We start from the raw sequence: 21,246 nt of genomic DNA on the forward strand, positions 1-21,246 counted from the left end.
AGGGCTTCTACCCACAGCTTGGCATTGTACATCTCCCAGGCTCCCTCAAAGCCAGATGTAGCCCTGAGACTAAGTCTTGGTCAGTAAGGTAAAGAAATGATTGTTTAGAATAACTTCCAAAGAGAGGTGCTCTTTGAAAAAGAGGTATTTTCTTTACCCTTTCCTTCTTCCAGTCAGTTTAAATGCAGTGTTGATGGCTGGATCTCTGCAGCCACCTTGGGCTGTGAGGCAGAGGTTGTGAGTTAAATGGGATAGAGCAGTAAATCAGCGGCAAAAACAGAGCCTGAGCTAAGGCCAGATCTGTCGGCTAGAGGAGACCTCAGAGACACCCTGCTCTAGCCATACTCATCACATCCACAGGAAACCCAGGCCTGGTGAGGCCACATGATATTCCAGGTGCAGTAACTGAGTTAGGAGATGATTTTGGCCAGAGATCTCCACCACCATCACTGCCTCATCCACAGGGCTCTTTCTCTAGAAACCTTTCTCCTCAGAGTTTGGATGCTGCTCCATTCTGTGACTGGGAGCCTGGCTGTGGGGCTGCGGAAAGATTCCAGAGTTGGTTAAGTGGCAGGCCTGAGATACACCTCTCAGCATTGTCTGATGGGAGGACAGCAGAACTTCTGCCCACTGGTGCCCACTGCTGGGTTTGTCTCTCATTATCTCTTGTTTGGCTTCTTTCTCTCTTTCTTTCTCTATCCTTCTGTCCACCTGTCTGCCCCAGTCCACTAGTCTGTCTTTCCATCCCACTGTTGTCTCCCTCTCACCCTTTCTCTGACTCAGTCTTTCTTTCTTTCTTTTTCTCCTACCTTTCTGTCTCCCCTCTGGTTCTCTGTCTCTGCTTCCTCTCTGTTGATCTGCGTATCTCTCGCCCCCCTCTCTCTCCCCTTCTATCTGCCTTTCCATTTATCCAGTTCTTTGTCTTGTCTTTCTCTGTCTCCCCCTCTCTGAGCCTGGCTATGAAGTTGGTCTCTCCCCATAAAGGGGTAAGGCTGTGCCTTTTCTTGAACTGTGCTATGTGCTGACTTGGTACTGCCCCTGCCAGCGCCTGCCCCAACCCCTCCCTGCTCTATGTCCCCAATGCTGCAAGACGACCGCTGGTCTCGGGACCTCAGATCTTTCAGGGCTCCCAGGCGTGGGTTTGGGTTCCTGGAGCCAGTAGAGCAGCCTGGTGACTAGCACATGGAAGGCAAAGGTCAGTGCTGCCGATGCTGCCAGAGAGGCTAGCACCCTCTCCCTCCTGCCAGCCCAGGAACTCTATCCCTTCCAAGCCAAAGCAGGCAGAGGAGGCTGTCATGGGTGCAGCCCAGCCCCTGCTCGGCTGAAGCCCAGAGTAGAGGGCTTCAGGGATGACCCCAGACTCTCCCGACAGTGCTCTGTGCTGGAGCCTGGAACAGGAGGGGAAGGGGATGCAACCTCTGGGGCTGGGATCACCAGGACTGGATCAGACTTACCACTCAGAGGGGAGAATGTCAAGGTAGTCAGGCCCAGGCCCCAACTACCTAGTCAGTGGAGGAAAGGTAGTAGGCTTCTAATTTTGCCTTTTCCACTTCCTAAGTGACCACAAGCAAAGCCCTTTTCTTCTCTGGGCCTCAGTGTTCCCATCTGTAGAAGAGAAAATCATCTCAGCACACCCCTTCCCACCTCTTGGGAGGGTCTACTGAACTCACAGAATTCCTACTGGGAGCACTCACCTCTGAGCATAGCTGGGAGTGGGGAGGGGCAAGTTGAAGGTGGATTCTTGGGATGGGGGTCTGAGGGTCCATAGGTGACATGGGGAAATCCATGGAGTGGGGGGATCCATGGGGTGGGGTGGGGGGGTCTGTGAGGAGGATGCTGAAAGGAGTCATTGTAAGAAGCAAGAAGGGGGCCCTCTGTGCTAATTACAGGCCCAGGCTCTTCCAGACAAAGCCAGCAGCCTCTGAGTGGCCATTCTTCCCAGAAGAAAGAAGCCTGGAGGGCCCCTTAAGGCCTTTCACGCAGGGACTGTGGAAGGAAGGCGGCTTAGAGATGGACTCTGCTGCCCCTGTCCGTCCCACACCCTACTCTGTCTTGACTCCTTCTGCAGGAGCCAGGCCTCTCTCTGGGACTTAAACCTTTTAAAGATCACAGGAGGCTGCATCAGGGAGGCAGCTTGGAGTAGAAGGAATCCTGGGAAAGGAATAGGGCTCTGGTCGTGCTCTGCTATCCCAGTTTCTCCATCTGTAAAATTGGGTGCTATCCAGCCCTAACCTGCTAAAATTCATGGAGGCTTCCATACTTTCTACGTGGGACTGAGGCCAAGCCAGGAGAAGGCTGAGCATGAGAAACTGCTGACTCTGGCCTGCCCCGCCTCCCACTCCATGCTGCTGCCCTCCCTCCTGGGCACCAGGATGCATCTCTGAGTCCAAATATGGGTCAAAAGTTCAAAAAGTTCTGAGTTCTGGGGCTCAGTTGTACAAGTGTCAATATGCTTAACACCACTGAACTGCACACTCAAAAATGGTTAAGATGATAAATTTTATCTTATGTGTATTTTGTCACAATTTTTTTAAAAAGTACATACACACACTAAAAATAAATGAGCCTGCCCCAGAAGCTGAGTGGGGGACAGAGGTCAGGAATGAGAAGGGCGAGGTCCGAAGCAGAGGACCCTCAGACCAAGCTAAGGCCACCCAGTCATGTCAGCGTCTTTGCAGAAGGTTGGAGGGAGGAAAGGAAGGAAGGAGGGTGAAGGGGAAGTGTTGTGGCAGGAACAGGTGTGCATGGGCCTGCGTGCAGGGGCATGGGGCTGGGTGCAGTGCAGAGGTTGGGCCCAGGGCAGAAGGGACTGACTCCCACCTTAGAACAGCTCTGAGGGTTACTATGAGCATGCAAGGAAAGCAAGCTACTTCTAGACAAGACTTAGCAGCCGGGACCCACAGCTTCCAGGTCCAGGCTGGTTGGCCAGGCCCTGAAGTTGAGGTAAAGATTTCCAGGCAGCCTCTGCCACCCACCCTCTCCCACAGTGGCCAGACTGTGGCCTTTCACAATATAACTTAAGGAATTTCAGACAGCCAGAGCTGTGGGAAGACATTGATATGACTCCCATCACCCGTTATACAGATGGGGCCATTGACACCCAAAGAGGGAAAAAAAAACCTTCCCAAGTTTACCTGCAAGACAGGTGACTAGAACTCTGGCCTTCTAAACCCTATTTGCCTTGGCTTCTCCTTGGGCGGGGGGGCTTACACTGAATTTTAATCGCTGAGGAAGCCTACCAAATACATGGGGCCTTTAGCTGGGCTAGCCAATGCCATCTTTAGATTGGCTATCTTTTTTTTTTTTTTTTTTGGTGTCAGAGACAGAGAGTGACAGAGAGAGAGAGAGACAGAAAGAGGGACAGACAGCCCAAGCTGGTGAGCCTTGTTCAAACCTGATGAGCCTGCGTTCAAGCCCAAGACCTCAGGGTTTCAAACCTGGGTCCTCCATCTCCCAGTCCGATGCTCTATCCACTCGCCACTGCCTGGTCAGGCGGCTATCTTTTACTTGATGAAAATGGTCCATTCCGGTCAAGGTGACTTCAAATAAATCTTTTGAATGAAATATCTGCTGTCCATTAATGTTCTCTTTAGAACTGTACTTCTACCATTTTATGGTACAGAAGTCTCTAATAGAATCAATTTAAATCTTTGAGCCAGTCTCAGGACATGTTTAGCAGGGGAAAGTGTAGATAGAATCTCTAGTTCAGATCTCAGCTCTGTTTCTGAGAGTCTCTTAGCTTAAGATTCTCCATCTGTAAAATGGGGGTAGTTCTATCTGCCTTGCAGAGTCATGTGGAGTGTCTGGTACCCATTAGCTGCTCAGTGAAGAGTATTGTAAATGATGATGATGGAAGTGGTGATGGTGATGTTGGAAGTGGTGATGGTGATGATGGTGGTGATGATGATGCCAGGAGGCCTTCCCCAGGAGACCTCAGGGAAACTGGGAGGAGTAGGGTCAGAGCTCTAGACAGATCTTGAAGTTCTGCCTGCATGACTGGAGGCCAGTGCTGGCCCTCTGTGAATCTCTGCCTCCTGCAGTGTGACATGGGGGTGCTCATGCTGCTCACACAGGGTCAGGCAAGGAAGATGTGAAAGGGTTGATGAGAACTGGCTTTGTGAATTTGCAAGAGCTGAATGCACAGCAGGTTCAGGGCCAGTCCTGGCAGTGGATGCACGCTGAGTAACATTAGAGCCAGCACCCTGAGAGCCAAGTCCTGAGCAACACTGCACTGTAGGTATGGAGTGTGGACAGAGAAGTGGAGACCAGGCCCTGCCTTCTGGAAGTTTCCGGATCCTGTAGAAAGGCAGGAATTGCAAATAGAGAATAGTTTAGTACTCTGGAAGGAGCAGAAGATTCATGTCTAGACTGTGAGTACATCCAGGCAGGCTTCCTGGAGAAGGAGGGATGTAAGAGAATGGGAAAACCAGGTTCTTCCAGGCCTTTAAGTGGCCAGAAATCAGAGGCAGGTTGAACTCTTCTCTCAAGGTGGTGATAGGACCCAGAATTATCTCACAGACTAGGAGTCCTTCCCCTACCTCACCCCAACCATAGGCTTAGACTGGAAATCTGTAAAGGGAGGAGCCATGGGCAGGCCTGAGAGGGGTCCAGCCACAGAGAAATCTTAGCTAAGCCTAGCTTCAATTCAGTGCCTGGGCACCCAAGTTTCCTGAAGCCTCTTCTGTCCTCACCTAGAGAGGGAAGCAAGGAGACTCCGGAGACCCCTCTGAATGCTATGCTCCCCACCCAGGTTTCTGCAAGAAACACAGGAGCAAGGACTGTTCCACTACTGCAGTGACCTGGCTCTGCTCCAGGTTAGCAAGGACCCCACAGCCTGCCACTGCAGGGTGGGGGTGACGGGTTGGCGTCTTGGCCTACAGTGTGGCCTCCTATGTGCACCAGGCCCCTCCGCCTCCAGAGGCAGACTGCACCCTGGGGGCCAGGCAGCCAGAACCACTGTCACCAAGCCAGAGCCCCAGCTGCCCAGGGTCCCAGCTCGGGGTCTGGCATCACTGACTCTCCAGTTAGAAGACCCAGCATCTCTGATAAGCCTGACTGTCTTCTCCCTTGCTGAGAACAGTAGAACTTCCTAAGTCTGCCCCATTCAGTTCTGGAGAACATGCCTTCTGAGGATGGAGACAGGGAGTCCCTGCTTAACGGGAGACAGAAAACAAATAGCACAAAGGCCACACAAAGCAGGGACACTGCTGGATGGTGTTTCTTTTGTCCAATAGGTTGGGGTTCCTTGAGACCCTTCAGTCCCCAACTCAATCTCATACGTTCTCACCAGGTTGCAATGGAGGGCCCCCTGATTGACCCCAAGACAAAAGTCTCTGTGTGCCTACCCTCAAACCCATCCAGCTCCCACCACGACCATGAGGGGCTTGGCTCTGAACCAGGGCTCAGGCTGCTTCGAACCCAGGTGAGGGAGTCTTGCTCTTGTGCAAGTTGTAGGAGGGTTCCCCAATATGGTTGCCTTCTGCAACCAGACATATGTCCAATGGGCCTTTCAGTCAGTACAGGTGGGAGCCAGTAGAGCAAGTAGCAGCCCATTTCAGAGGCTGAGAAACAGGGTCCTCCCCAAGGATGCCCGATCCCATTTTATGCTAACCTTAGACCACTACAGTGCACAGACTCCAAAGCAAGGTAAGGCTCTGGGCTGAGGTGCCACCTAGCTTGTCCAAATGGCATGTGCTGGACAGCTCTGGTGGGGAGATGTGTGTGTGTCCAATATTGGATCCTAGGAAAGGCTTCTCAGAAGAGATGTTATTTGAGATAAGTCATTCACTCGTTCATTCACTCACTTATCCGTTCATTCATCCATCAAATATGTGTTAAATGTTGCCTCTGTCAGATCACACTTAGGAATGGCAATTCTGGGCTCTGGGGAGGGTATCCCAAGAGAAGAGAATAAGCTGGCTGAGGAGAAGGAAAGGTTTTGGTCGGCAGCAGGAGAAAGTGCTCAAGTTGAAACCCAAAGTCCACAGTCAGAGGTGCTGGTTCTCCAGCAGCGCCTGGCTCCCAGCAGCATGTTGATCTGGGGCTGCAGTGAGCCCAGGGTAGTGGGGAAGCTAGGCTGGGAGAGGGAGGGTGGGTGGGAGACAGTGGTAGGAATCAGAGTACTGTGGCAAAAGACTGAGATGGATATCCAATTCAGGAGGCCGTGGGGCTTCTATAGGAGAAAGACAGGATCTAAGCTGTGATGTAGACAGTCTGGCAGCATGTGCCAGGAGAACTGGGAGGAAGGACCAGGGACCCCAGGACCAGCTTCCCTCGCCCAGGTCTCATCCTGTTCCTGTACACCATTCTGTTTCCTCGGACTACAAGCTTTCTGATTTCGGGGCCTGGGCCCTGGCCTTCTGTCCAAGAGTCTGTTGCAGGACTCAGGAGGCAAAAGGCTCAGAGCTCAGGGAGAACCAGTCCTCTGCTGTCCAGGTCCCAGCATGCCCTGGCCACCCCACCGCCCCAGCCGGTGCTTTGATAGCTGCAGTCTGAATGGGTGTGAGGGAGGGGTGGAACAGCTTCAGAAAAGGCGGCTGAGAGATGGCTGAGCCGTCCCAGGCAGCTCTAATTTCGTTATTTAATGCCATCATCTCCCTGCCACTCTTCCTCTTAAAGTGTCAGATGTCTGCTTCTAGCAAGACAAGAAAATAGCTTTAAGGGAGAGGAAAATCACTTCTCCTCTCAGGGGGGAAGGGGAGATCAGCAGTTTCAACCCTGGTGTTACAATAATGTAATGTTATAGTACTTAACTATATAGAAATATAGAAAAATATGAAATATATAGAAATAAGTTAGGATATATTAAAAGCCATTAAGGCAAATGAATAATCTATGCTGTCTGGATAGGAATTAATCTAGTGTTTGCAGATATGATAGGTAGACTCTGCCTTTCATGCAGGGCCCAGTTAGTGTGTGTGCGAAGAAAGAAGTGGCTTGATGTGATAACTGTAGGTTAACATAAACAAGAAGCTTCCCTAGGAACACCTTAAAAGTGGCTTGATGTCTAGTATCTATGTAAACACAATAAACTAAACTAAAATAAACTAAAATTTAAAAAGTGGCTTGATGTGACATTTCGGTAGATTAACATAAAAAGGGTTTCCTGCTAGGAACTCCCAAAAAGGGGGTTTGATCTGATAATCCTGATAATCCTATAGATTGATACCTGTTAGAAGGCCTAGGCCAGAAAAAGGTACTAAAGCTAACCCCACCCCCACCCCCTGCAGTAGTCGCCCAGACTCCAAGTTGAATGTGGACTGTCTCCATGCCACTCTGACCAGGGACAGCCAAGAGGAGCACCCCAATAGGGCCCCCTTAAGCTGTGCCCAGGCATGCAAAAAGGATTTGTTTCCTTTTCGGGAAATAAACTGCCCGTGTGATTATTGCAACTAACTTGTGTGTCGGTTGTGTCTTTCCTCTGGTGGCAGTTGCTGTCGGCACCTATAAGTAGAATCCTCATAGCCACCTCAAGAGTAGTCTCAAAGAGGATGCCAGCCCTGCTATTAAGCAGTAGTGTCTCACTGTGCAAGAAGTTGAATAGGGGACACCTGATCAACGTAGAGCTTGGGCTCTACTGGGACACCTGACAACAGGGCCAGCTGCCAGTGAGGGACAGATGATGGAGAGAGGTTCTTCAGAAGAGAGTAGATGTAAAGCCAGTAGACACGGCTACCATCACAGCCACCTGGCCCATGCAAGTTCGCATTAGATGAAACAACGGAGCTGAGAACTGGTGGGCCATCATCTTTAATCCTAGCTTGCACCTGGCGCGCAAGTAAAAACACACACTGGGCTCCAAAACCCACTCACATTCAGTGCTCACAAAGCTACTGACTTATCCGAGTTTCCTAGAATCAAAGGTTTCTAGTTCACCAGACTTATTCACCTCTGTTCCCCATCTCCTTCTCTCTGCACAAACTGCTCAAACTGGCTTCTCACTCAGCACTCCACCATCTTGGCTGCTTCTCCTGGCCTTCTAGACCACGTGGCCTTTCTCTGCTCTCCTCTCTAATGATAATCTCAGGAACCGAGAGAGCAAGCTCCTGGTCTGCCCCACTTTATAGTGCAGAAATCAAAACCTTTAATCCAATATACAAAATAGGGAAGTCTGTGATACAGAGTCCACCTCACATCAAAAAGGGTGGGAAAGGCTTAGTCCTAAAACCAAGCCCGAGGCTACAAGGATCCTGCCTGTCCACAGCCTGCCCCCAACACACATTAATATAATTATGCCCATCCCAAGCATAAGGGCAACTAATATCATCACCTGGGAGATGGGCTTCCACATGGGACCTGGTGTTTTCAGTCAGGTGGACTCAGCCAGCTGTCCCACCTGAAGGGTGCGAGCACCTTTCTGGAGTTTCGACTTGGAGACTCACAGACACCTGGAAGGACAGCAGCAAGACCAAGTCAGGGCTCTCAATCAGAGGTGGGGGCCATAGGTTGTCCTTCTGGCCTGTGGCCAGCTCTCTGGGAAAGTAGATGTGGCCTAGAACCACAGGGGACCCTTGAAATCACCCTCCCTCCCCTCTTTAGTTGAATCCCTGGAGGAAAGAACAAATCCCACTCCTTTTTGGTTCTCAGCTAGAGGAGAAGAAGGGAGCTGAAAAGGGGTGGGGTGTTGTTGGGCGGATAAAATGTATTATGCTCACTTTGTTAAAGATAACACGAGGAGGCAGTCGCCCAGGTGATATTAATGTGTGTTGGAGATCGTTGTAACCTGGGGCTTGGTTTTGGGATTAAGCCTTTCCCACCCTTTTTGCTGTAGGGCGGTACAATCCTATCATGCCTCAGAGAAGTGACTTTGTATTAGAGACTTCCCTATTATGTATATTGGATTAAGGGTTTGGATTTCTACACTATAAAAGGGAGGCAGAACGGGACTCGGCTCTTGGTTCCTGAGATTAGCATGAGAGAGCAGAGAAAGTAGAGCCAGCAGCTAAAGGAGGCCACGTGGAGGAGGCCAGGCGGCTGTGATAGTGGCCCTGGCCTTGGCTGCTGGCTTTACATTTGGCGTAGTCTGTGGCAGGATTCGATACAGATCGGCAAGGAGCCTTTGAGCAGTGGAGTAGAGGACTGGCTAGTGTTAGGGTTCCCCATGGCTGTCCTTTTGGGGATTGTAGGCTGGCTGACTTTTACAGCCATGTGTGAGGAAATTGAGAGCTCTGTGGAAGAGGCTGTCCGGGACCTGCAAACCGAGCAGTGGAAGGAGATGGAGCAAATGCAGGAGAAACCGATGCTGACCCTGGAGCTGGAGGAAGCACTGGAGGAGGCCAACCAGGTGTTCGAGATTTGCCTGGAAATGGAGCAAACGCTGGAGGAGGATTCAGAGGTTCGTGAGTTGCAGCTTGCCCTGGATGTTGCAGAGAGCCAGCAGCGGCAGGAGGCCGGGGCTGAGGCTGAGGCTGAAGCTGAGGCCGGGTCCGGAGCTGCAAGGTCTGCGGAGCAGAAGGTGGCGGCAGCCCAGGGTTCGAGCCCGGCAGCAGGAGCTGATGTTTCCAGTACCTCTTTGGAGGATGAGGAGAATTGGGCTGGAGTTGCAATCCGCAGTTTCCGTAAGATGAGAGCCCAGCTGGAAGGAGCACCTACTATGGCCCCGGTAGGTCTGCGATTTTGGGAAATAGGGCTGGACATGCTTTCCGGAGCAGAGATGGAAATGCTGACTGCCATTGCCACGTGCCCCTCTTTGGGACAGTGTAAAACCTGCCAGGACGGCAGGAATGAGGGGGGTGGCTGATGACCCACGTGCGTGGACTGATTTCCTGGACTACGACCGGAGTGGGCATTGTCTCCTTTGTTGGATGGACTTTCGGATTACGGATTTTGGACAATGTAAAATACCCTGATGGGGGTGGGGGGTGGCTTTGCTGGAAGCGCTCCCCTGCCCCGGGAAGCTTTTCCCATAGCTAGGAAGAAGGCCGAGGACATTTTGCGCTTTGGGCAAAGTGCTCAGAGACTGGTGAAGTGTACCTTTGTAATTGTTTAAACTGTATGATTTTTGCTATTGTAATCTGTGTAATGTTCTAATTTCCTTGCACAGGAATGCTGGTGATGTAAATTGTGGGTAGTAAAGTGAGCATAGGGGTGGATTGTTGGGCGGATAAAATGTATTATGCTCACTTTGTTAAAGATAACATGAGGAGGCAGTCGCCCAGGTGATATTAATGTGTGTTGGAGATCGTTGTAACCTGGGGCTTGGTTTTGGGATTAAGCCTTTCCCACCCTTTTTGCTGTAGGGCGGTACAATCCTATCATGCCTCAGAGAAGTGACTTTGTATTAGAGACTTCCCTATTATGTATATTGGATTAAGGGTTTGGATTTCTACACTATAAAAGGGAGGCAGAACGGGACTCGGCTCTTGGTTCCTGAGATTAGCATGAGAGAGCAGAGAAAGTAGAGCCAGCAGCGGAAGGCGGCCACGTGGAGGAGGCCAGGAAAAGCAGCCAAGATGGTGGAGTGCTGAGTGAGATGCCAGTTTGTGTAGAGTTTGTATCTGGGATAAGGAAGCAGATGGGGAACTGAGGAGAAGAAGGCTGGTGAGCTAGAAACCTTTGATTCTAGGAAACTCGGATAAGTCAGTGGCTTTATGAGCACTGAATGTGCCTGGGTTTTGGAGCCCAGTGTATGTTTTTACTTGCCCGCCGGGTGCAAGGTAGGATTAAAGGCTATGGCCCATCAGTTTTTGGCTCCATGGTTTCTTTACCGACTGTCCGAATCCAATGCGAACCTGCAAGGGCTGGGCTGCTCTGATGATGGCTCTGGCCCTGCCTCCTGGCTTTACAGGTGTTGAGCAGGAAAGACAATGAGCAGTGTAGGGCCAGCGGCCAGTGCCATAGCCATGCAGGTTCTCATTGGATTCGGGCAGATGGCAAAGAAATAGTGGAGCCAAAAAATGGTGGGCCATTCCTTTATTAAAGCCTCATACCGGCAAATGAGCAAACAGGCAGGAAAGACCTCTTCCCTCTCATTCAGAGCTCTCAAAGCCCTGATTTACTCTCTGATTCCACAACCCAGAAAATCTTCTCCAGTTCCTCCTGGAATCAAAGGTTCCCACCAGCCTCAGCAAAGCTCCCAAAGCCCCTCAGCTCCAGTTTCACATCTCCACTCCTGCTCTGCTTGCAAAAACCAGGCTTGGGCAACAAAAAACTCCTTCTTTAGCAAACATTAGCAAAAACAATGGCCCCTCAGAAGCAGGAAGGTAATCCGCAATTTGCAGTCTGCCGCCCTGAGAGCAAGCAGGGCAACCTTTCACAGACTATACACATGGCGCTGCCCAGGCCAATGCAAACTATAAGCAAGCAAACATAAAAAACACATTTTACAGACTTATTTGCCCAACAGTGGGCCATTCCATTTATTAAAGTCTCATACCAGTGGACAAGCAACAGGCAGGGAAGACTGCTTCTCTTTCTCTCAGGGCTCCTGTAAAGCCAGCAGGCAGGGCCACCACTATCACAGCCCAGCCCATGCAGGTTCGCATTGGATTCAGACAGTCGGCAAAGAAACCATGGAGCCAAAAACTGGTGGGCCATAGCCTTTAATCTAGCTTGCACCCGGCGGGCAAGTAAAAATACACTCTGGGCTCCAAAACCCAGTCACACTCAGTGCTCACAAAGTCACTGACTTATCCGAGTTTCCTAGAATCAAAGGTTTCTAGCTCACCAGACTTATTCTCCTCAGTTCCCCATCTCCTTCCTTATCCCAAATACAAACTCTACACAAACTGGCATCTCACTCAGCACTCCACCATCTTGGCTGCTTCTCCTGGCCTCCTCCACGTGGCCTTTTTCTGCTCTCCTCTGCTCTCTCTTCTAATGATAATCTCAGGAACCAAGAGCGCAAACTCTCGTTCCGTCCCCATTTTATAGTGTAGAAATCCAAACCCTTAATCCAATATACATAACAGGGAAGTCTCTAATACAAAGTCACTTCTCTGAGGCATGATAGGATTGTACCACCTCACACCAAAAAGGGTGGGACAGGCTTAATCCCAAAACCAAGGCTACAAGGATTCTGCTTGCCCCTAGCCCACCCCAACACACATTAATATCATCTGGGCGACTGCCTCCTCGTGTTATCTTTAACAAAGTGAGCATAATACATTTTATCCGCCCAACAGCTCCCAAGCCCCTTAGCACTCCGGACTCAGCCGGACTCACCCGGACTCACAGGCCCCCCACCAGCCTCAGCAGGGCTCCACCACCAAACAGGCCAGGGCCGAAATCTCAGGGCTCCCAAGCCCCTCAACTCTCTCTCTCTCTTTCTCTCTCTCTCTCTCTCTCTCTCTCTCTCTCTCTCTCTCTCTCTCTCTGCACTCTCCAGCAAAACAGGCTGGGGGGAAAAAACGTTCTCCAGCAAACAATAGCAAACTGATTGCCCTCCCCAGGAGTCAGGCAGTTCACAATTTGCAAACTGCAGCCCTAAGGGCAAGCACCCACAGCCTTCCACAGACCACACCTACAGCGCTGCACCAATACAAGCAGCAAACCTAAAACTCCACTTGTCTACTCAACAAGCAAGAAGGATTCAGAGAAGATGAGCCATATTTAATTCAAGGCCAGGAATAGACTTCAAGGTCCAGATGCTCAAGGCCACTTCCTCCAGTGTTGGCCAAAATAAGTTTGTAAATATGATATATAGGTTTGCTCACTTATAGTTTGCATTGGGTGTGGGGGACAGGCTGTAAGCAGGCAGGGTCATTATAGCCTAAGGCTTAGTTTTAAGACTAAGCCTTTCCCACCCTAAGTGATTTTGTATCAGAAACTTCTTTGTTTGTATATTGGATTAAAGGTTTTGATTTCTGCCTGACCAGGCGGTGGCACAGTGGATAGAGCATCGGACTGGGATGCCAAGGACCCAGGTTCAAGACCCCGAGGTCGCCAGCTTGAGTGTGGGCTTATCTGGTTTGAGCAAAATCTCACCAGCTTGGACCCAAGGTTGCTGGCTTGAGCAAGGGGTTACTCGGTCTGCTGAAGGCCCACAGTCAAGGCACATAGAGAAAGCAATCAATGAACAACTAAGGTGTTACTATGGGCAATGAAAAACTAATGATTGATGCTTCTCATTGTAAGGTTGGTGGATAATGAGGGATGGTCATGTGGGGAACCTAGGCCTGCGAACTTTGGCTAGGACCGCCCACAGCCAATCGTGCCAAAAGAAACTTCCTAGGAGTCCTTGGGAAAAAAAGTGACTGTCAGCCAGTGAGATTTCACTACGTCATATTAGCCCGACTGCCCTAGAGGGACGGACCCCTTTTTAAATTTACCCACGCGGTCTCTCAGTGTGCGATTTTCCTGACCTCCATCTTCCAGGCCAGTGAGTCTTGTCCGAGGAACGCTCTGTACTGAATAAAGCCTTTTGAACTTACCACACTTGGTGGCTCCGAGACCTGTTCCTTCCTTCTCGGCGGGGAAAAATACCTTACATTTTGGTGCCAAAACCTGGGAAGAGTCAGAAGTCTGCAAGGACCGCTCCTCTCCCCTTCCCTCCGAGAAAGAACCAGGACCTCCGACCTTCCACCCATTTCAGCGCACGGTGTGGTAAGTCCCCCCCCCCCCCCCCCCGCCCCGCCTCAGTTCTTTCCTCCGAGAATCCCTGTCCGAAACCGCAGCTGCGTCAGGGACTTCTTTTTCCAACCAAGTGCATTTGCTTTGGAGACATCCGAAGCATTTCCACTTTACTTTTTCTGTCCGTGGCCAGACCTTGAGTTTTTAGGACGCTAATACTCAAGTCTGACCACTCAGAGAACTGAGGGTGACCATGGGGGCAAAGGGATTCAGATCTGACTCTAAAACACCCCTGGGGTGTCTAATCCAGAGTCTCTCAAACATTGATCGTTCCCTGAAAAAGAAGAAACTAATCTTCTTCTGTAGCGTAGCCTGGCCACAATACCCACTGGATAACCAGACCAGGTGGCCTCAGGAAGGGACTTTTGATTTTAACATCCTTACTGATTTATGGAACTATTGCCAAGAGGCTGGAAAGTGGTCAGAAATCCCTTATATTCAGGGGTTTTGGCATCTGCGTTCTCATCCTAAACTGTGCTGGTTGCTCTACAACACACATCCTCTTGGCCAGAGAAACCTCAGCTAAACCCTCCGCTCCAGATCTCTCCTCCTTTTCCGACTCCCCCGAGGAACTCTCTTCCCCTCCTGCAAGACTCCCTCGGCTCCCTCGGTCCCATCGGACTCCTCCCCCCTCTTCGCTAGATCCTGCTTCCCCACCTGCAAATGATGCTCTCTCTCTCTCCTCTCCAGTCAGCGCTCACACCCGATCTCACTCCAGGCCACAAGAGGAAGCCAACCTCCTATGCCCTCTCCGCGAGGTGGCCGGAGCAGAAGGAGTTGTTCGGGTTCATGTGCCTTTCTCCCTCTCTGATCTGTCTGCAATTGAAAAGCGTTTGGATTCTTACTCTTCTAATCCTACCAACTATACCAAGGAATTCCAATATCTCACTCAGGCATATGACCTCACTTGGCATGATCTCTATGTTATTATGTCTTCTACCCTTACCCCCGATGAACGGGACCGAATCCAGATGGCCACGCGAGCTTATGCAGATAAGGTCCACACCTCAAACCCTCAAATGCCGGTGGGCCCAGAGGCGGTCCCCGACACGGACCCCAACTGGAATTATCAGATGGAACAAACAGGTAGGAGACGACGAGACCAAATGATTGAATGTCTTGTAGCTGGAATGCAGGATGCAGCACAAAAGGTAGTTAACTATGACAAGTTAAGGGAAATTACTCAAGAACCTGAGGAAAATCCGGCTCTCTTCTTAAATCGCCTCACTGACACTATGGTCCTCCACACTCATTTAGACCCTACCTCCAATGCCGGGGCCACTGTATTAGCCACTCACTTTATTTCTCAATCGGCCCCGGACATTCGAAGGAAACTTAAAAAGGCAGAAGAGGGCCCCCAGACCCCTAATCGAGACCTGATGAACATGGCATTTAAGGTTTTTAACAGTTGAGAGGAAAAGGCCGAGGCTGAATACCAGGCCCGCATGCAGCAGAAGGTATCACTCCAAACCCAGGCTCTTGTGGCAGCCCTAAGGCCAGAGCAACAAGGGCAAGGCACAGAGGGTGCTCGACCTAGGTCCGGGCCGCCAAGAGGATCCCCACCAGGAGCTTGCTTTAAGTGTGGCAAGGAGGGTCATTGGTCCTGGCAGTGCCCCTGCCTGAGGCCACCCATTAAGCCCTGCCCTAAGTGCAAGCAGCCCAGTCACTGGCGGAGCGATTGTCCCCTTTTGGCAGCAGGCTCATCCTCGACATCTCGACATGGAGGACAGGCCGCTCAGATGGGAGACCAAGCCAGCCAGGCGGGGCCATCATTTGAATTCCTAGGCCTCGCAGACGACTGATGCGGCCCGGACTCGGAGACCCTCATTGCTCTCTCTGAGCCACGGGTGATGCTACAGGTAGCGGGTAAGTCCATATCATTTCTTGTGGACACGGGGGCTACCTTCTCTGTTTTGCCTTCATACTCTGGACTTCTAGTTGCCTCACAGGTCTCGGTTATGGGAGTGGATGGGACCCTTTCTTCTCCTCTTCGCACATCACCTCTGACATGCAGTTTGGACGGAATCCCCTTTTCACACTCGTTCTTAGTCATGCCATCGTGCCCTGTACCCCTTCTGGGTCGAGACATTCTACACAGTCTCGGGGCCACTATCCAGCTGACAACATCTTCCCACCTACTCCTACCACTCCTGACTAAAGACTCTCTCACTACCACAGATCCCTCTAACCCAGTCACACCTCCTATTCCACCGGATGTTGTCAACCCTCAGGTCTGGGACACTTCTACCCCTGTGGTAGCAACCCACCACCCACCTGTACACATCCGCTTAAAGAATCCCTCCCAATTTCCATCTAGGCCCCAATTCCCTATTTCAGCAAGTCACCACCAGGGCCTTAAACCCATAATTACCCACCTCTTAAACCAAGGCTTACTCATCCCCATGGACTCTCCCTGCAATACCCCCATCCTTCCTGTTCAAAAACCTTCAGGAGCTTATCGCCTCGTACAAGACTTACGCCTAATCAACGAGGCAGTAGTTCCCCTCCATCCAGTGGTCCCTAATCCTTACACATTACTCTCACACATTCCGTCAGACACCACTCACTTCACAGTCCTAGATCTCAAGGATGCCTTCTTTACCATTCCTCTGCCAGGCGTCCCCAAACTACGGCCCGCGGACCGCATGCGGCCCCCTGAGGCCATTTATCCGGCCTCCCACCGCACTTCCGGAAGGGGCACCTCTTTTATTGGTGGTCAGTGAGAGGAGCACTGTATGTGGTGGCCCTCCAATGGTCTGAGGGACAGTGAACTGGCCCCCTGTGTAAAAAGTTTGGGGACCCCTGCTTTCTGTTTGCCTTTACTTGGACTGATCCGGACACTAATGCAGCCCAGCAGCTTACGTGGACCGTCCTGCCCCAGGGGTTCAGAGACAGCCCACACCTGTTTGGACAGGCGCTGGCTTGGGATTTAGCTGCATGCGATCTCGAGACTAGTACTCTCTTACAATATGTAGATGACCTACTTCTCTGCAGTCCCTCCCTGTCTGCCTCAAGAAGACACACAGCTACCCTTCTTAACTTTTCTTGCCATGAAGTGATATCATGTCTCCCCTACTAAGGCTCAACTTCACTCTCAGTCTGTAGTCTATCTGGGCATCGCCTTGACTCCCACCACCCGAGGTCTCACCCTAGATTGAACTCAGACCATCCACAGTCTCCAACCACCTACCACCGCTGATCAGATTCTTTCTTTCTTTGGTCTAATAGGCTTTTTTAGACACTGGATTCCCAATTTTGCTCTCTTAGCCAAACCCCTCTACGAGGCTGTAAAAGAGACTCCTATGGGACCTCTCACATCCCCCACCACCGTCAAAAGGACTTTCTGTACCCTTTGAGATGCCCTCATCTCCTCTCCCCCTCTCACTTTACCTGACTCCAGACGCCCCTTCCACCTTTTCACTGATGAAAAACACGGTAATGCTGTTGGCGTGTTAACTCAACCTGTGGGGCCTACATACCGTGGCATATCTCTCTAAACAACTGGACACCACCATCAAAGGCTGGCAGCCCTGCCTCCGGGCACTGGGCACAGCAGCTGAACTCACCAAGGAGGCTACTAAGCTCACCCTTCCCCAACCCATCACTGTATTCTCCTCCCATAGGCTCACTGACCTCCTTTCACACAAATCTCTTTCTCTGTTAAGTCCTTCCCGCCTACAAGAATTTCATCTCCTGTTCATTGAAAGCCCTTCAGTCACTCCTTTGCCCTCTCCCAGACTCAACCCAGCCACTCTACTGCCAGCTCCAGCGACACCTCTGGAACCCACCCACTCCTGTACGGAACTAATAGATTTCCTCAACAGGCCTCGAGATGGATTATCAGATTCTCCTTTAAAAGATCCAGATCTAATACTCTTTGTAGATGGGAGCTCTGTACAGGGACCCGACGGATGATGACGGGCAGCCTACACAGTGGTCACCACCTCCTCCACCCTAGAAGCTCAACAGCTGCCAGAGGGCACCACCTCCCAGAAAGCAGAGCTGATTGCCCTCACGCAGGCACTCACTCTGGCCCAGGGAAAATGCATAACTATATATACTGACTCTAAATATGCTTTCCTTATCACCCACAGCCACTCTGCCCTCTGGAAGAAAAGGGGCTTCCTCACTACGAGGGGCTCCCCCATAATCAATGCTACCCTCATTTCTAAACTTTTGCAGGCATACAGCTTCCCGCTGAGGTGGCCATGGTACATTGTAGGAGCCATCAAACCTCTCAGGACCCAGTGGCCTTGGGAAATGCTTGGGCCCATGCAACAGCTCGAAACCTCACCCTGGGAGCCTCCCCCTCTCCTCTCATGTTTCTCTCCACCTCCTTGAAACCTTCCTACACTCCTGAGGAAGAACAGACCCTCCTCAGAAAAGCTGGAGACATGTGCAACCAGGGATGGATATTTCTTGGAGATAGAATTGCCTTACCAAAAGGACAGGCTGAAACTCTCCTTTCTGATATCCACTGTTCCTTACACATAGGGCCAAAAGCTCTCTATTGGTTCTTACAACCACTCTTTCTTCCCAGGCCTCCAGCAGACTATTGAAAAGGTGCACGCAGCATGTGCTGTCTGTTCCAAAACCTCTACACAAGGGGGATTCCGCCCTCGCTTCCCTACTCATCAGCTGAGGGGGCACATGCCAGGCCAGGATTGGCAGGTTGACTTCACTCACATGCCCCCTCACAAAAAACTCCGTTATCTCTTAACCTTTGTTGACACCTTTTCAGGATGGATAGAAGCCTTTCCAACTTCTCGAGAGACAGCAGACACCGTTGCCTCCATTCTCGTTGAAAACATCATCCCGCAATTTGGACTGCCGACTACCATCCAGTCAGACAATGGCCCAGCCTTCACTTGCCCAAATAGTCCAGCAGGTTGCCACCTCTCTCAACATCACCTGGAAGCTCCACATACCCTATCACCCTCAATCATCGGGTAAGGTGGAAAGGCCCATGGCATCCTGAAGGGTCAGCTAACTAAACTTCCCATCGAGATCAGGCTCTCCTGGCCAAACCTCCTCCCCCTGGCACTCACCAGAATCAGGGCAACCCTGGGAAACCCCACTGGACTCAGCCCCTTTGAGCTGGTTTATAGTAGGCCATTCCTAATCAATCACAGCTTACCTGTCAACCCCCCTCCTCTTGCCACGTACCTCCCCTTTCTGTCTTTACTTCGCCATCTTCTCAGGGAACACGCGGACTGGACCCTTCCTCCCATAGGGGGTCCAGATGAAACACAGCCAGCGGTCCCCCTCCAACCAGGAGACAGCGTTCTTCTAAGGGAGCTCCAGCCTGGCTCCCTACAGCCCAGATGGACAGGATCCCATACGGTAATACTGACTACTCCTACTGCAGCTAAGCTCCTAGGGCAAACACCTTGGTATCACGTCTCTCGCCTCAAACTTGCTCCCATACAGGATTGCTGGGAGTCAGAACCACTGGACCTTACTCGTCTGCGGCTCACCAAAAAATTGGGCCATGCAGACCCTCCTGTTGCTCCTGTCCCTCCCACCAGGAACCTGCCACCAGAGTGAGCTGAAGCAGGGAGCAATGCTGTTCAGTAAGACTGGCCTGATAAAAGAAGCTTCAATCTGAACTGTCTGCAAGAAAAATTAAGCAAAAATCTCTCCTCTTACAACCTGCTTAACTCCTAATAGCAGCCACCTATTCTTACCTGGGCTGCCCCTATCCTACCTAAATCTTCTTCTAATTATCAACGTATAACTCATATTTGCCTCTCTTTTTTTAAAAAAAATTCTTACAGAACTGCACCAGCAAAGTTTCTCAACTCATGGCCAAACGGATGTTCCTCCTGACACCCCTCAAAACCACCACCTTCCGATCTCCCCCTCCCCACGATGTCCCTATTCAGCAGGAAGTAGCCAGACAAATAAGCGGCGCCCCTTATTAACACAAAAAGATCGGAATGTAAGGTCGGTGGATAATGAGGGATGGTCACATGGGGAACCTAGGCCCTCGAACTTTGGTTAGGACCGCCCACAGCCAAGCATGCCAAAAGAAACTTCCTAGGAGTCCAGTGAGATTTCACTACGTCATATTAACCTGACTTCCCTAGAGGGACCCCTTTTTAACTATACCCACGCGGTCTCTCAGTGCGCGATTTTCCTGACCTCCATCTTCCAGGCCAGTGAGTCTTGTCCGAGGAACGATCTGTAGTGAATAAAGCCTTTTTGTTATTCCACACTTCGTGGCTCCAAGCCCTGTTCCTTCCTTCTCGGCGGGGAAAAATACCTTACACTCATCTCTCTGTCCCTGTCTATCCCTCTCTCTGACTCTCTCTGTCTCTGTTAAAAAAAAAAAGTTTTGATTTCTACATTATAAAATGGGGCAGACCGGGAGCTTGCTCTCTCTCGGTTCCTGAGATTGGCATTAGAGGAGAGAGCAGAGAAAGGCCACATGGAGGAGAGGAGAGGCAGCCAAGATGGTGGTGGAGTGTTGAGGGAGAAGCCAGTTTGTGCAGAGTTTATGCAGAGAGAAGGAGATGGGGAACAGAGGTAAATAAGGCTGGTGAGATACAAACCTTTGATTCTAGGTGTTGGGCAGATAAAATACAGTGGGTCCATAAAGTCATGGTTCACTTTTGACCGGTCACAGGAAAGCAACAAAAGACGACAGAAATGTGAAATCTGCACCAAATAAAAGGAAAACTCTCCCAGTTTCATACCTATTCAGTGCAGTTCAATGTGGGCTTATGCACAGATTTTTTAGGGTTCCTTAGGTAGCTATCCCGTATAGCCTCTACAGACTCATCACTGACTGGTGGCCTACCAGAACAGGGTTTCCCCACCAAACTGCTTATCCCACTGAGTAATGTTATTCCTATGTGGTGGCTCTTCATTATAAACGCGCCGATATTCACGTTGCACTTTGGTCACAGATTCGAATTTAGTGAGCCACAGAACACACTGAACTTTCCTCTGTACTGTCCACATCTCGACTGGCATGACCATGGGCTGCTCAGCTGTATACATGGTGTTACATCATCGTCTGCGTATGCACACATGCTGCCACATCATCCTACAGAACTGGAAGGGTTTTCCTTTTATTTGGTGCAGATTTCACATTTTTATCATCTTTTGTTGCTTTCCCGTGACCGGTCAAAAGTGCACCATGACTTTACGGACACACTGTATATTATGCTCATTTTGTTAAAGATGGCGCTGCCCATGGAAGCTCGTGGCCCAGGTAATATTAATGTGTGTTGGGGGCCGGCTATGGGCAGGCAGGATCCTTGTAGCCTGGGGCTTGGTTTTAGGACTAAGCCTTTCCCACCCTTTTTGATGTGGGGTGGTTCAATCCCATCATACCTCAGATAAGTGACTTTGTATCAGAGACTTCCCTATTTTGTATATTGGATTAAAGGTTTTGATTTCTGCACTATAAAGTGGAGCAGACCGGGAGCTTGCTCTCTCTAGGTTCCTGAGATTAGCATTAGAGGAGAGAGCAGAGAAAGGCCACGTGGAGGAGGCCAGGAGAAGCAGCCAAGATGGCGGAGTGTTGAGTGAGAAGCCAGTTTGCACAGAGTTTGTGCAGGGAGAAGGAAGGAGATGGGGAACAGAGGTGAATAAGACTGCTGAGCTAGAAAACTTTGATTCTAGGAAACTCGGATAAGTCAGTAGCTTTGTGAGCACTGAATGTGAGTG

At 50.7% G+C, this 21,246-nt stretch overlaps 1 protein-coding gene across 1 annotated transcript in view; it reads left to right on the forward strand.

The window, feature by feature from the left end:
- CCDC33 (coiled-coil domain containing 33) overlaps nt 1-21,246 on the forward strand; it is a 145,437-nt gene that overhangs the window by 5,149 nt on the left and 119,042 nt on the right. Inside the window, 3 exon segments of the mRNA XM_066343673.1 lie at nt 4,751-4,844; nt 4,846-4,958; nt 15,225-15,231. Of these exon segments, the coding sequence (XP_066199770.1) occupies nt 4,751-4,844; nt 4,846-4,958; nt 15,225-15,231 (214 nt within the window).

This window comes from Saccopteryx leptura, chromosome 6 (genome assembly GCF_036850995.1).
Source record: "Saccopteryx leptura isolate mSacLep1 chromosome 6, mSacLep1_pri_phased_curated, whole genome shotgun sequence".
Classification (NCBI taxonomy): Eukaryota; Metazoa; Chordata; class Mammalia; order Chiroptera; family Emballonuridae; genus Saccopteryx; species Saccopteryx leptura.